The sequence below is a fragment of the Oryzias latipes genome, chromosome 3, assembly GCF_053564925.1.
Source record: "Oryzias latipes strain Hd-rR chromosome 3, Olatipes_Hd-rR_3.1".
NCBI lineage: Eukaryota > Metazoa > Chordata > Actinopteri > Beloniformes > Adrianichthyidae > Oryzias > Oryzias latipes.
The window spans coordinates 14,021,644-14,037,758 of NC_136239.1; the positions used below are offsets into that span (position 1 = coordinate 14,021,644).

The following is a 16,115-nucleotide window of genomic DNA, read 5'->3' on the forward strand; positions in this document are numbered from 1 at the left end:
ATTATGACATGTAATGAGCGTTGTACACCATGTATGAAAAGCATGGAATGATCTGCATGAAGTTCAAACGTAGTAACACAAAGACACATTGTGAAAATCTCTCCAGGACTCTTCCAGACAGAAACAGACTTGTATGAGTCTCATTTCCTGCCAGCATAATCCTATCTTTCTTTGAACAATCCCTCAAAATGCTATTTCCTGCCTGCCATGCACGCTCACTTCCAAAACAAGAGACTGACCACGGTAGGAGTTGCGCCTCTGCTGCAGGTGGGGGTTACTCTCAAGGCTGCTGTCAGCCGGTGTGATGTCCTGGGAGGTGCGGGGGATGGGCGTCTCGGTCATGACCGGGTTGGGGTCTGGCGACTTGTCCGTGGGTTTCAGTTCCAGCCTCTCGTGGTGAATCCAAAGATCAGGCGGCTTCAGGTCCTTGGAGTTTCCCTTGTACTTGTGGGAGCCATTCGTGGACTTTGAGGCCGCTCGTTTCCTGCAGGGAGCACGAAGCCAACGGGTCAACAGTGAGTTCACCTCAACCTGTGGCTGAGTCACGTTTAGCATAAAACAAGCAGCAAAAACACGGTTGGGTGAATGCCTTACTTCTTCTGGTGGGACGTGGTGCGACGAGTGCACAGGAAAGCTACCACGACCACCACCACGATGATGAAGACTCCGACTGATACGACAATGACGATAACCAGGATGTGATTTTCACCACTTCCAACACCTAATAGAAAAACAAACTGGATTAGACAAAAAGTATTTACAAAGACTAGTAATTGAAAGCTGTGGTCCCCAACAGTTTGATGTCAGATGTCAGACAATATTTTAACATACCGCCCTGTCTGAGGCTGAAGTTATAGACTACTTTTATAGCACTTTACTACTTTGCTATACACAGTCACACACTGACGGCGGCTCCGCTGCTGAACACTGGCGCCAACCTTTAACCACCAGAGGCAATGTGAGGTTCAGTGTCCCAAGGACACAAGGCAGGTCTGAACCTGCAATCTCCCGCTCAGAGGTCGACTGCTCTACCTTTGCACCATGGCCGCCCCGTGGTGCAAAAGTGTGTGTGAGCAATATGTGTGACCTACTCCAACTTTAGTATTTGCAGGTTTTTGGTCCACAGATCCAAATTTGAAAGCAGAACAAAATTTTAAAGAAGTTGTTTGAACTTTTTTATTGAAAATATTTTGCACTCACTCTGCACAATCTTATTCATTTGTATTTCTTTGTTTTACTATCAGAGCTGTAATAATGGTTTTGTTGAAAATCTGTCTTGCTCCAGACAGGTTTTCCTAGTTTTAAAACCGGATTAAAATGGATTTGACATTAATATTTCCCACTTAAAATATAATTTGGACATTTCTGGTCTGGGTTAAAGAACACATATGAATATATATATAGGATGTTGGTTTTAGTTGTTGCTCTGTATGATGGAGCAGAAGGCAGAGGACACTTACCCAGTGGAGTTCCAGGATCTGGTTGGGGATGGCTGCCTGACGGCTTTGGTGGTAGATTTGAGGCTGATTCAAGAGGAGAACATTTTATTTTCAACAGACTCCTTCAGATAAACCAAACAATAAAAAAAATAAGTATGTGCAAACAACTTCTTAAATCATGCAATGCAACTTGTCCTCAGCCCGGAAGATGGAGCTCCTTCAGAAAAGGAATATGAGGTGCGGTCAGCAGTGACAAAGTATGAAGAGGGCGTTTACCTTGGTCATTAGCCATTTTGTCAGTGGACTCAGCTTAACAGGCCAAAGGAGAGCAGGAAGAAAGAGACAATAGAGAGCAAAAAGAAAAAAAACACAAACAAATGGAAAAAAAAGGAAACCGGTTAGCTGAAAATAGCAGCAAAGGACAGCGAAATCAAAAGACCAATGGGGGTTGTGAGTAGCAAGAGGGGCAAAAGAAAAGGAAAAACAGCAAAAAACTAAGCAGCTTTTAGACAGAATATACTGCAGACACAGCCAAGCCATTAATAAGAGCAAAGCGTCAGTACAAAAAGGATAAGTCCCCAACAATAAATATAAATCATTTTATCCAGTAAACTGTGACAAAACGGGAAATTTTTTATTTACATTTAAACCAAAACTGCATGAATTAATGTAATTCGGTTGCTCAAAACCAATCATTTTTTTTGTCCCATCTCAAAGAGATACATCACTGAAGGAAGTTATGACGAATAAAACTTATTTGGGAAAATCTGTGCTTTAAAAAGCTGCAATATTTGAATGATCATCTCTGATATGGATTCTAGATATAGTAACAGCCGTTTTCCAGAGATAAAACTTTATAATTAAGTGTAAAAAAGAATTACATGCCTCTTTTAATCAAAAGTTTGTTATCAGGACGACACAAATGACGTGATCCTGTCCAGAAAATTAAAAATAGGTAAATAAAATGTAACATTTTCTACTGTTCCTCACTTTTTTACACCGTAATTTGTGTAAATTTAAAATGATAAACTTTCACCTCAAACTGAGGTTATACAGATCTCATTAGAACACTGGAACATAACAGCAAATGAAGACAACTCACATTTTTAACAGAGGGGAGTCAAAGCAGTTGTGTTTGACACATAGCACCGACTTTAGTGATCAAGCATGGGGGTGGAAAGTTCATGGTTTTTGGTTCAGCCACTATAATAAAACTTGAACTTTTCTGTAGACCAAAGCACTCTTAAAATGTAAGATAATCAACTTTAGCTGTTTATCCTTCCTGGCACCAGGAACGCAGGTTCAGGCAGAACTGCTGAGGGAGGGCAAATGTTCTTTTCAAATGCAAAATAAAAAAGCTACATGTGTTGATTTACCAAGTCCAACTCAAAACTGAAAGAAACTAAAATACAGCAAAGGGAAACTAAATAAAGGTATTTCTGTGCTTGATTTCTTTGGCTTTGTCAGAATATGTGATTTCTTTCCCTTCACAGTTAGGCACCATTACTTACTCTTTGGAGTGCGGAAAAGTACGGCGTCGGACATGGGGCCCATGCCTTTTGAGTTCCGGGCCTGGATCTTGAAGTAATAGGTGGTGTCCAGAGTCAACTCCTGGATCTGGTGTGTGAGGCGGTTCCCCACCACTGGTTCAATAACCCAGTCGTGGACCTCAGCATTTACATCTGTACTATAGTAAATGATATATCCTAGAAAAAAAAGAGATAAAAATGACAATCATGTCGGTTCAGAATGCAAAATCACTGTGGTTTCTTCCGTTGTTAGTGTACACCAAGTGCCAAATTCCAAAACTACCAAAACCCAAAGCATTATTATTAAAGAGGCAACAAAGATCCAGCATCTCCCTCAAACTGGAATACCTGTGTCTGACCTTGGAGCCAGACCTGAGGGACTCATAAACAGGAATGTCGAATCTGAAACTCATAGTTTCTGTTTGGGCTGCGAGGGGAGTCCATCTCAGGACCGTCAGTTGGTTTACATCATCTCTGTTGCATCTCCAGGTCGTACCCCCCCCCCCCTTTCTTCCTGAAGAGTGGTTGGTCCTGCCACACGTGTGTCGAGTAGTTCCTCCCCCTGTCTTCGCTTGTGAAGCTTATCAACATTCAAAACTTTGCCAATCATGTCCTCTCCTTCCTCACTGAATCCTTGCAAAATGCATGTTTTGTGTCATGAATGAGGTCATGTTTTTGTACAGATACCACAACTTGTTATCGGCGAACAAGTTGCAGATGTTATCCGGTGTGTTCACCTGTGTTATAGCTTCGGCACGTCACCTTAGGTATAAAATGAAACTATATACATTTTTATTTTGAAAGTTAAACAGAATTTTTGTGATGTTGAAACTCATTCCTGTTACCTGTTACTGTGGCTTTTTGACACAAAATCAATGCGTCAATGGACTGAAAATAGGATTCCAGCGTAAAGCTTGTGTAGGGATTGACGTCAGACGCAGACATGAGGGAGGCGATGTAAACATTCCGATTGATTACTAAACGTATTGTTGGTGTCAATGCAACGGAGATGCACTGCAGACGGACCGCTGCAAATCAGGCTTAAGCCTATATGAGAGGCATGAATTCACCTTTGGTTTATTTCAAAACTTTCATGGACGGAAATCCCCAGGTGCCACACTGGAAAGGAGTTAGAAAATAAAACTACATACATTTTTATCCCTTCTTGTTGTTTTTTAAAAATTGTTTATCTAGTACAATAGTCCCGAATATTACAGAATACACGGAGTTTGCCACATCGACATATATAACAATAAGATATTTGTTTTTATTCTACAATACTGGATGACATGACAGACATGTTGATGTCTGTCTGAGAAAAGTGTATAAAGTGTGTAGTGAGGGGTTTTACAGCCTTAAAACATCCATAACTACTGGAAAAATAAAGATGTCAATTTTACGGATTTTGTCTATCTCATGTTATTTTATAGAAAAAGTTTACGCCTGAACTCCTGGAGCAAATTTCTTCTCTCAGCTTAGATACCACAGGGGAGTTTCCTGGTTTTTGCTTTGAAGGCTTCTTTAAGTCTTGATGATAAATCCCAGGAAATTTGAGGCTCACCTGTGATTTTTCCATTGGCTTCAGAAGGCGGCTGCCAGTTGACAATGATGGTACGAGGCTTGTTCTCTTTGCTCACCACGGTCACATCTTTTGGAGGAGAGCTGGGAACTGTGGAGGGGAACAAAGGACAGCAGGTGTTGCAAATGAAGAAATGAACAGAATAGAAATGTTGGTGTTTTGTGTGAAGTAGACACGGACAATCGTGGTGGCTGTGCAGTACACAGGACTGTGTGGATGACATTGTATGACAGCTCCTGGCTGAATCAAAAAGCTTACAAAAAAAGATCAGGTCTCCCTAACAGTGTAATCAGTCCTCACCCTCTGGTGCACAGATTGAAGATAATGAGAGTTTAATGTAAATATTTCATTAAACCAACAGATTATTAAAGCTCAGCAAAGAAGTCTGGACACTGACAGGTCTTAGTTTACAAATGTATGATTTAATACATGAAAAGTCGTCTTGGTTGTGAGCTGCTCCCTTTAGGGGTCATCACAACAAACAATCTATGTAGGACACTTGGAGTAATAAGGAGAAACTTCAACATATCAGAAAATGCTTTTCTGTTAGAAACATCAAGTTCTAACAAAGTCAACATGTCTGAAACCATTAGTCAAGCTAAATTCATTCAACAAAGATGAAGCATAAAGACACACTCAGATTATCATTTATATTATGATACTGCTGTTTTTATCCAAAACCAAATAACCTGTGTTCTTTTCTAGGAAATAGTTTCTGTGGAGCGCTAGCAGTTCATTAGAAATTCGCCTCAGAGCTGTGGGCGGGACTGTTGCCACAAAGTATCTCCGCCCCTCTTTTCCTCTGCGTTGCTGAGAGGTCTCTGTTTACAAGCACTCCCGCTAGCTTACACAGACCTAAGGGCCGTGTCACTCAGCCACATGTATATTTTGCGAATATTGCATGGATGAAAACTCATATGTAAATATTTGTGGAAAAAGCGAGAAAAGTTGTGGTCTTTACGGGAAATTTTAACAGATGTATCACCAATAAACCATGTTAAAACTACGGAAGAAGTACAAATAAACGCAAAAAACACATGCATCATTTGTGCAATCCATTAGTGACTTGTGCGTCAATATTGTAATTTGAATGTAATATGCGCGCTGTATATATGATGTAAAAGTTATATATTGTTGTCCCTTTTTGCAACTCCCTCTCTGTCCTGGGAGAGGATCCCTCCTTCATGTGGACATTCCTGAGGTTTCTTCTTTTTTTATTCCTGGAATCCATTTTTTTTAGGGGTTTTTCCTTACCGAGAAGGATAGTCTTAGGCAGGGGTGCCCAGTTTAGCTTAGTCTGTTTAGTTCATTTTAGCAATCAGCTATTGTATTTTATAACAGATTTTTTGTTTTGTAAAATTAGTGAAGCCCACTGAGACAACTGTGTTGTAAAATTGAGCTATATAAATAAAACTGGATTGAATTGAATTGGTACATGCGTGAAAAGTCTGTTAGACATAAGTGGAACGGTCATGGAAAGCCACAAATTTGTGTAAGCATTTCACAGAAATCGCACACAGCTGCAAAAGATTGAGTAATAATTGCGTTTAAACTATGTAAAATATGCGTAAACTACGTAATTCTCAACTGACCAAAAACTTTGAACAACTCAAAACCAAATTCACGTAAAGACATGTCGGCCGAAACCCTGGACGGACATCGTAGTACATTGACGAATGAACACTTATGAACTACGTATATCAGGAATTTTCATATGTGGAAAATGTGCAAAATGTTTGTAGTGGCTGTGTGATATGGCCTTTAAGAAGAAAGGATGGTAGTCACTACATTCACAGACACTTCTCATTTATATAATGACTTCTACTGTCCAGTCTGTGACCCCCCCCCCACATACAAAATGTGTGCTGTCAGAGCTCAGTCATTAATGGAGCTGGTGGTTTGTGGGCCTGCTCGTTTGTGTTGTTTTATGGAGGTGAGTGTTTTTGAACGGCTGCGGTCCTCCTACTGGACTCGAAGGTGGTGCCCTGGGCGGTCATGCTCCAGGTGCTGGCGCGCCGGCCTTTCGTCAACATGACGGAGAACTCGTACAGAGTGTTGGGCTTCAGACCTGTCACTATGTGGCTCAGGCTGGAGGTGTTGGCCATCTGGTGGGAGACGGGTACAAACAAGGGGTCAGCACACAGAGTTGTTGGTGAAAATATAAAAATATGTTTTTTTTCAAATTAAAAGAGAGTTTTGTGAAAAAAGGAAAAAGCTGCCAACATGAGTCACAGTTTGTTGATGCATTCCTAAATAAGCGAATAAATGTTAAAATAATTAATTAATTTCTCATGTCTTTTTTTAAGTAAGGATCAAATTGCAGTGCAGCATCACAAATCTCTAAAAGTCTATAACAAATATCTCATTTTTTGAAATAATGAAAATGGGGTTTTTGTCTGCTGTTAGGTATAACCATCAAAATTAATAGAGACTTTAAATACACTTGGGTATGTATAATGAGTTTTTTTCACATTATGTATATTTTTTATTTAACAAGTTACAGAAAAAACAGTTTGCCTTTTATCTATAATATTGAGGTGCATGTGTAAACTTGCAGAAGGTGCGTAGAATGCAATTTAATAGTAAAACCATGTATAGCATTGTAAGCAGTGTTTTGTAGTGATTTGTTGCTGCACTGCACACGCTGATGTCATGATAAATGTAAAAATTCTATACTATTCAGCATAAATAAAGAAACCCTTAAGTTGCAATACCTCTTGATACGAATCACAAAAAAAAAAGCCTGGTTTATACTTCCCTGCTAGCGGCCATTGCATCAATCGTATGTCGTCCCTATACCACAATCGTGTGGTCTAGTTCATACTATGATTGGCTGGTTTCACTCGGCATAATTGCAACAAACTTCTAAGTGGTGTTTATACTTTTCAAGCCTGATGACACGATTGTCCTCAGTGTTTCAGTGGTTTGGTATTTTGTTTATAGTGATATATAGGGATCTTTAAGTTTCACTTTCTTTTATACTGTATATTTATCCAGTTACTTTTTCATATGCAAAGTTCTTCTGAAGATGCTTACTTTTTTTACTAAATCTTTGATCCACTCACGCAAAAATGCTTTCCTTTTATATGCACTATATGCACATCCATCTTTGCAAAAGTTCAGATGTTGTTTGTTATCGTGAGTGAAACGCATACACGCTGCAGAGGGCGGCTCTAGGTTTGCGTGAAATGGGCGGCGCCCACAAAGAACTAAAGGCGGTGCCTCAGAGATGGAGTCGTTTTACATCTGGGTAAGAAACTGAACTGCGAAAATAGCTTATGTACTCATTAAAAATCGTTCTTAATATATGACACATTAAGAACGATTTTATATATATATATATATATATATATATATTAATATATATTAATATATACAAACGTTATTTATACATATTATGATATATATATTATCATATATATCGTATATATATATATATAAAGTTTACTCTGAAAAGCTTAAAAAAATCATGGCATAGGCCCCATTAATTTGAAATGATTTTCCACCTGATCTTTATCCAAATTGAATTTAGCCCAAGGTCTACTTGCATTAGAAAATAAATATGCAGTGAAAATGCCATATTTTTTTAAATTTTTTTTTTGGAACTGAATCAGAATGAAATAGCATCTAAACCCTCCTGTATTTGGAATGCAGTGATAGTGGCCTTGTCTTTAAAATCCTGAGATGTGGAAACTGATATTTCCCAGTCGGAGTTTGCTCCGCCAACTCATATTCGAATTACTCGAAATAAGTGAGTTAAATGGCACGATATGCATGCGATTGTACCACAGGCATAAAATTCCATAAAATGTCATTAGCTTGTGTCACGTTTCGGAGCGATTAGGACGATACTCTTCCGATGGCCTTACAACCCAAGCAACCCAATTGACTCCGAATCGGTATGAAACCTGAACACTAAACAACACATAGCACAACCAAAAACTGGTTGACATAAAATTCGACATTAACGCTTATCTAAAAATTTCCAGGATCAACCTAAGAGTTGAGACACGAAAAGGGTTTTGTTTAAAACTAGTTTAGCGTGCAATTACAAAAGCTCAGATCTCCTCTGGGGGCTGTCACACCGAGGGCAGTGGGATAGGAGAAACATGCAGTCAGTTTAAAAGCAGCCGTCCCTTCAATAATGCACAAGGCCGTCTCCGTCTGGTTCCAGCCGCTCATGCAGAGACTTTAAGGGGAAGGCGTTTCTGTTGGGGAAACCTCACTAAAGACACGGACATTTAACATTACGTTCTCAGAGACCAGGGCCTTTCTGATAGACTTTGGACTTCTTTAATCCTTCCACATCCTTCTCAACAACACAAAATAAATCAAGAAGGCAGAGAAACAGCTTGTGTATGAAAGCCATAAACAGCCAAAAGAGCAGCAAAGGAGCATCCTCTGCAGGACTTCTCGGCTTCACTTATTTTGTTTGTGCACGTGAGTCTGCGCTGTCAGGTCTACCCAATCCTTTTTTTTTTTTTCTGCTTCTCAGTTTGTCTTGTCCTTGTTGAATAATTAATCAGTAAATGCAGCGCTTTATCTGAGCTCTGCCCTGTCGCAGGTGTGCAATCCTGCACACAAACGTGCATCGTCTGCCATGAGAATCCAGTTTTTCAGATAAAACCTTTTGACAAACTTTTATTAAATAATAAAAACAATTCTAACTTGGTCATTAAGGATCACTTACAGACTAATGGTTTGTTTGTGCTTACTCAGTGATTTTGGACGTATGAACTCACTAAACCCACAGGAGCAAAGTCATCCTTCACTTCTGCTTCCTTCTGAAAGCCTTCCTACAAATGATCCTCAGTTACTTCTGATTACTTGATAAATGTTGCACAACCCTGTGCATCTTAAAACCCCTCTCATCATAAATACTTGATATGAAAATAGAAACCACTTTGCCCCCCGAGGTGCATAGCAGCCAAGGCCAGCTACTGCTTCAAAATACTCCTGCATTTTCCTGCAGATCTGTTGCTACACATCTGTCCATAGATGCGCAAAAACAGTCATTATTGTCACATGACACCTGCAAACAAACACAGCGATCTCTGCAGCTGCTGTATATTTCATCCAGGTGCAGGGGGGGGGGGGGGGGGGGGGATCGTCTTGTGTGAAAATGAACATTCTGGAGTAAATTTTAGAGGTTTAATCTTTCCGACATTGTCGAGAGTTTGTGTGTCAAAACAGCTGCACTTGTGTCTCCTCCAAACCGTCATCCTGCTGAGCATGAAATTAGATGAAGTGTGATTATACTGTTCATGACTGCAGCATAAACAAATGCTCTTCCAGGCTGTATTTCTGTCAGAGGAGGGCTTTGAGCTGTTTTTGTGAGTTGCAAATCATCTACTTACAGCTGTGCTCAGGTTTAAGCACACTGTGGCACCGTGCACAAAATGGAAAATTATGTAATTAAACACAAAACAACTCCTGAGATAAGTCATTCAAAAACATGTTGACAGATGTGAACAATGCTTTGATTTACAGCAAATACGTTAATATTTCTGCCACGCCACTAGCGCTCATCATCATCTATCAAAGGAGACGGCGTATTATTCAGGCCATGGAGTGGAAAGCTCCTTACACGTGGGAGCGGCTACAGATAAAGCGATTTTGAGAAATTGTGGTTGCTTTTTTTACATAGAAGCTGTGGATCCACCAATTCTGTATGACAAGCTCAAATTTGGAAGAAGTGTGTGATGCTGTGGGGCCTCCTGTGACGCCCAGGAAGGCTAGTTCCCACCAAGAAGCGCATTGTCATCGCTATCAACAAACTGGCCACCTGTGGTCATGTGACTCATTTAATTGGAAAAAAGTGTTTCCATTGCAGTTTTACGAAACATGTCCATTTCAATCCGCCTCCGAAAAACTACCTTCTCCAAGCCCAAAAAGGCTTTTTTGATAAATGCCAGTTTTTGCTAAATTGTCGTGTTTCCATTAGAAAAGTGTATTATTGCAAAGACAATGTCCCTAATTTCTTAGTCAATGGACACACAGCTAGGCTTAAGACAAAAAATTGAAAGAGAACTTCAAAAAAACATGGCTTTATCTGTAATGACAAAGACGAAGCTCTCACCTTCACTTTGGTGTTGGCAGGGATGTTGGTCTTCCATCGCACCGTGTAGAAGCGGTTGTCCGTGATCTTTTGGTTCTTAGGCAGTGTGTTGTCTGCCCAGGTCACCTTGATGGTGTCGTGGGTTAGCACGGACGCCTGGACACCCACAGGAGGCATCATGGGAGTATGGTCTGGTACTGGGGTGTATGGAGCAGGGAAGAGTTCGTACAAGTCAACATCAGGGTCTACGGGAGGAGCGGGGAGGATTTGCGTGCCAGGCAGCAAACCCACATGCACACAAATTGAAATGAGCAAAAACAAAAACGTGGGGAGGAGCGTTATGTGGTGGATCGGGTTGTGATGAAAAATAAAAACAATGCGGGAAGGGACATGGAGAAACGAAAACAAGGTTAATGCATTAAAACGGATGGACGATGGTTGTAGGGTTGGAAGGGAGTGGTAGGGTGTTGTACAGATACCACAAGGGTAGGATTGACAAGGGTGAAAAGAAAGAGAGAAATTCTATTAGGAAAACAGACACTGACCTCTAAAGAAGGACAAATCTACAGACTTGGTGGCTATAAAGAAGCGACTGAACATCACGTGATGCTCTATCAATAGTTACTGAGGCGCTATAAGAGAGAGAAGATGAGGTTATCTATGCATGTGAAAAGGTATAGATAAATGGAAAACCAGAGCGGAGGCAGATTTGCACACTATCACATCAAATTTTTTAATGTATCTATTACTATTAATAGGCTTTTCAGAGACGGTGCACAGTGTAGGAACAGAGAAACACAGAACTTGGAGTTTGGAGTCTTCAGGAAATGGATATGGATGTGCCGCTTCTTATCTCAGGATAAAAAGTGTTCAGCACTCCAAAGCCTGACTGAATCGCTCTGCTTAAAGGCCACAGGAAACTCTGCCCCGGCTGATGTTTGACATTAAAGTAACTTGGACAGGGATTTTTACTCAGCCCCCGAAGACCTTCAACAGTGATCATGGGTCTCATGCTACATTCACACAGCTCTCTGCAACCACCCGTTCAAGCGACCATTTTTAATGAAAAGTCTATGTAAACGCGCATAAATGTGCGGTTCAGGCTTCTGCGCTCAAAACTTTTGCATCCATGCATAGCTACTCAAGTTTCTGCATGGTCAAACCTCGATGTACATCTCTGACCATTTAACTTCATACGCTTTGGCCCGGTCCTTCTGTCCTTGAGGTCTTCCCACCCACATCTTTTAAGCATTCCAAAAACCCGCTTTAAGAAAAGAGGTGATCTCTCCTTTCAAGCCGTTGCTCCTCATCTTTGAAACTCCCATTGTTGCTGTGACAGATTGACTCCGTTGAGTGTTTTGAATCCAAGGTCAAGACAATTTTATTCAGGGGAGCTTTTAGTTAATTTTAGTCAGTGATTTATTTTCTAACTTTTATTTAGACTTTTATTAGATTTTACTACGTCTCTGTGTTTTGGTTTGATTTTTTGCTGTCTTTTTGTAAAAGGCAATGATTTCTTTCTGCGAAAAGGGCTGTAGAAATAAAGTTATTCTATTCTATTCTATTTTGTTCTAAGCATTTTTGGGCTCTCTATACAAAACATGGAGCCCTTAAATACAAATTAAAAGTTAAATTAGGTCAAACTTGGACCAATCAGGGACTTGGATTTGGTAGTCCTGTATAGATTGGGTCCCCATTAATTCACAGAAGTGCCAAATGTGTTTGAAAATTAATCCCGAAGGGGACATTAATAATTGCGGTTTGTGTCTGGCTAGAATTCTACCACACCAAGCTTTTCATATATTGGAATGGAGCTGTGAAAGAACAAGCCTGGATCAAAATTACACAACTTTGACATTTTGCACCAAACTTCGTCCAAATATAGGTGGTGTAAATGCACTAGTAAAGAGTAGAAAAAAAGAAGAAGAGGCCCCTCCCTGCTCCTCCAGTGTGAACACCAAGGGCTAAATGTTTCCTCGAGAATGGGCATCACATGCCCGTTGTGTACATAAGAGAAACTGTAAGCAGGTATGAGCTTTCGTAAAGAACACTCTAGGTTGTTTGTGTCCCCGTCTATTCCAGCCCATAAAGCACAGTGTCTAAAGCAAAAGAGGGGCGCTAACAAGCAGCTCCTGGCAAACACTGCTGAGAAAATAAATGTTTCAAGATGAGATTCTGGGCTGGAGATTTCACAGCTTCCAATCCAGGAGGAAAAAAAAATCTAAAATACTTGCTCAGTCACCCAAGAAGCCTCTCTTCTTTGATTCATTGTTTTTCCGTTTCTTTCTGTCTTTGTCCATTTGACAACTTTTGGTGTCCTAAATGTACTCCCAGCAGTGAGGGAGGGTGTGTGCATGTTTGCAAACGTTTGTGTGGTGGATGAGGGTGACTAAAGCCTGCAGTATGGAGCTGCAGGAACGAGGCCGCCTGGCTTTAAAAACATTCATTAGCTGAAACGTCTCATTTCCAACAATTAAGCTGTCACACTATCAGACAGAAAACAATGCAGCTCTCGTTCAGCCCAAGTTCGGCAAGTTTTTCTCCGCTGCCTTCTTCAAGAGAAAAGTAATATGTAGGTCAGCTTTTAAACGCCGACTTGAACAAACTGGCAGGAAGGGAACGCGCCCCCGAGGATTCAGCAGCACAAGGCGGTGGTGGGCTTTTGGTTCTGCTTTGAGAGGGAACGTTTGGATCTGACGAAGGGTTGCCAAAGTCACCACAGGGGGTCTGCGTGAGCGCACAGTTGCATGTTGGTGTGAAGAAGCTTCTTAGAGAGAAGCATGACAGTCTGTGGGTGTGTGTGTAGCCTAAAGCCCCCCCCAACCGCCTGCACCACCTTGAAGCATGTTGACGTGAATCATGTCACCAGGCACCCCGCCCCTCTCATACTTGCTGGTGAAACACTGAGGCAGGAGGCAAACTGCAGCGATCAAGGCAGGAGGCTGGATGGGATGAGGGGGGGTCTAGGTGCAGTCTACATTCTGGGACACTGCAGGGAGCGCGGCTCCTAGTCTGCTGGATCTGTCACATAAACTGTGTCAGCGCTGCCAACATGCAGTCTAACTGGCAGCGTTTTGCACTTTAAGATCATTTGTTAAGCAGCCGGGATTGGGACTTAAGCTCTACTTCTAATTGCTAACAGGGTCGTGATCTGAGGCTTAACGAATTATGCATCGCCTGGCGGGCAGCCAAGCAGGATGGTCGGATTCTTTGGCTAATCGAACAAAGCTGGTTTGTTGTACTTCAGAGGAAGAGCAAAGACACAACTATGGCTTCATGGAGGCCAGGTGATACTGGATACACAAGACCAAACTGTCATAAACAAACAGTTGTTTGGGTTGTTTCATATTTGACCCCAAAATCCTAAATCTGTAGAGTTGTTTTTTCATATAAAAACAAAGATCAATATCGTAGTGTTTTTTTTTTTAGTGGTTTAGCTTATCAGCTACTGTATTTTCAGTGTATAAGTAGCATTTTTTGCATAGTCTGACCGGGGGTGGGACGTTTACTCAGGTGCGGCTTATATGTGATTTTTAAGTAAATAAATAGCAACATCACTAGAGGGCACTGTAGGCGTGTGTGTATCAGTATTTGGGTAGAAGAAGAAGTGCCGCTCAGTCTTACTCCAGGTTTGGCAGAATCGTTCTAAAGCGACACAGATGATGAAGAATTCAACCAAGTCAGTAATTTAAACTTAGTTGACTTATTAGCATGTTCTTTATGCTATGGTCATCTGAATAACTGTTCTTATGTCCCACTAATATACTAGATTCCTCTCATGTTTCATGAAGCTAAATAAGCATGAGTGTGTTATGGTAGTGAAGCGTGCCAATATTCAGTCTGTTATTGTTATCTATTCTGTTATTATGATTTGCCTGTCAAGATTAATTTCTCCCCAAATGTGACTTATAGGTGATTATTTTCTTCTTTATTATGTTTTTTGCTGCTGCGACCTATACCCCAGAGCGATTTTACAGTCCAAAAAATAAGATAAATGTTTAAAAATTGTTCTTTTTGGATGGCAAGAGGCTTGTCTAGGTCTCCACATGGTCACTCACTAATGCAGATGAACGGGATGGACCAGTCAAACTCGGATGACAAACAGTAAATTGTTTGTTTTAACCAGCTTACAACCCATACAACATCAATAAATCACACTTATTAAAGCCTTCACACATTTTCTACTGTTGTCAGAATGATGCGATATTGCAGTTTATTAGTCGTCTCTGTAGAGCTAAACTGCTTTTCACAGCATATTCTTGGCCAACTCAAAAGTCTGCTTCAACATTCAGTGAGCCTACTTCCTGCATTGTAATTATCAGGCCTTGTAGAAAACTCCAGGGCAACATATGAGGGTTTGATTAAAAAGACACTTAAGTATACTTGCGGTCATGATGAGGAGTGGTAATTAAAGCTCTCAGGCTGACCCATGACCTCTTTACTTCTTTATAAATTACAGCTGAGGGTCATTCTGTGTGGTGCAGATGCCAGGTTAGATAGAGGGCAAAGGCAAATGTCAGCTCAATCTCCTTCAGTGTGCAGATTGAAACTTCTTGGAAAGGTGTGCTATCCAGAGCTGTTAAGTTTGAATATATCAGTGCATTGAGTGTCCCACTGTTTGTGTATTCAGAAATGTCTCTTCAAAGGCCTGTCCCTCCTACCTGACTGTGCTCTGGTGGCAGTACTCTCGTATAAAGGGATCCCCTCGCCCACGTTGTTGAATGCTTTCAGTGTGATCACATACTGAGAGCTGGGATCTGCAAGAGAAGAAGGCACAATTTTCAATTCATGATTTCAATTTTATTATAGTTTAACAACAATAATCCTGATCCTAGTAATAATTCACAATTGACAACTTCTGTTATGCACACATCCAATTATTTTTGGGAGATTTTTAAAGCTCATCCTTCTTTTGGACAATTCAAGTTTTGACACTTCTTCTGCAGCAAGTAACGGCAGTCGTGTCCATTGCATGTGTCAAACTCAGGGCCCAGGCAGCCAAATGTAGCAGAGTTAATCAAGTATAAAACTGGACTACACCTCCCACAATGCATGTCAAATTTACTTGGAAAAGCAATGGAAATAAATAGAACAATATTTATTTTGAAAGAAATCGATAAAAGAAATAAAGATAAACATGAATATAGCACGCAAAAAGTGGATTACTTACGGTGTGCACAGCATGCTTGAGACAATTTAGATGACAACAAAACAAACTACACACAAGATCAAAAGTAATTCCTCCAGATATGTATTCTGGCCCGCAGCAGTCCTGGATTGCAAGGACCACATTCTTTTTGTCAATTTTCTTTCCTACTTGTCAGAAACCCACCAAACTTTGCAGATGAGTAGTCCCCAGCGAAAATGAATCATTGACAGTTTGGACATGCAGCTCTGACCGGGGTGCTGGGGGAAGAGGGGGGTAGTGAGCGGTGTGTAGCAGCTGCTTTGCAAGTGAGGGCTGGTCAAAAGGGGGGGGCGACGATGGCCATACAATGCCTCTCATGGAT

General features: G+C 40.8%; 1 protein-coding gene across 23 annotated transcripts in view; it reads right to left on the minus strand.

Moving 5' to 3' along the window:
- Window positions 1-16,115, minus strand: part of neo1a (neogenin 1a) — a 216,798-nt gene that overhangs the window by 6,527 nt on the left and 194,156 nt on the right. For 9 of the 23 annotated variants that reach the window (XM_078944224.1, XM_011487714.4, XM_078944223.1 and 6 more), the window contains exons 16-24: window positions 15,267-15,362; window positions 10,627-10,850; window positions 6,514-6,652; window positions 4,530-4,637; window positions 2,951-3,145; window positions 1,716-1,748; window positions 1,461-1,523; window positions 595-721; window positions 240-484 (exon numbers count right to left, since the gene is read on the minus strand). In XM_078944224.1, coding sequence (XP_078800350.1) covers window positions 240-484; window positions 595-721; window positions 1,461-1,523; window positions 1,716-1,748; window positions 2,951-3,145; window positions 4,530-4,637; window positions 6,514-6,652; window positions 10,627-10,850; window positions 15,267-15,362 — 1,230 coding nt within the window. The remainder of the gene's footprint in view (window positions 1-239; window positions 485-594; window positions 722-1,460; window positions 1,524-1,715; window positions 1,749-2,950; window positions 3,146-4,529; window positions 4,638-6,513; window positions 6,653-10,626; window positions 10,851-15,266; window positions 15,363-16,115) is intronic. The other 14 variants (XM_078944218.1, XM_078944216.1, XM_078944222.1 and 11 more) reach the window with 3 other exon arrangements.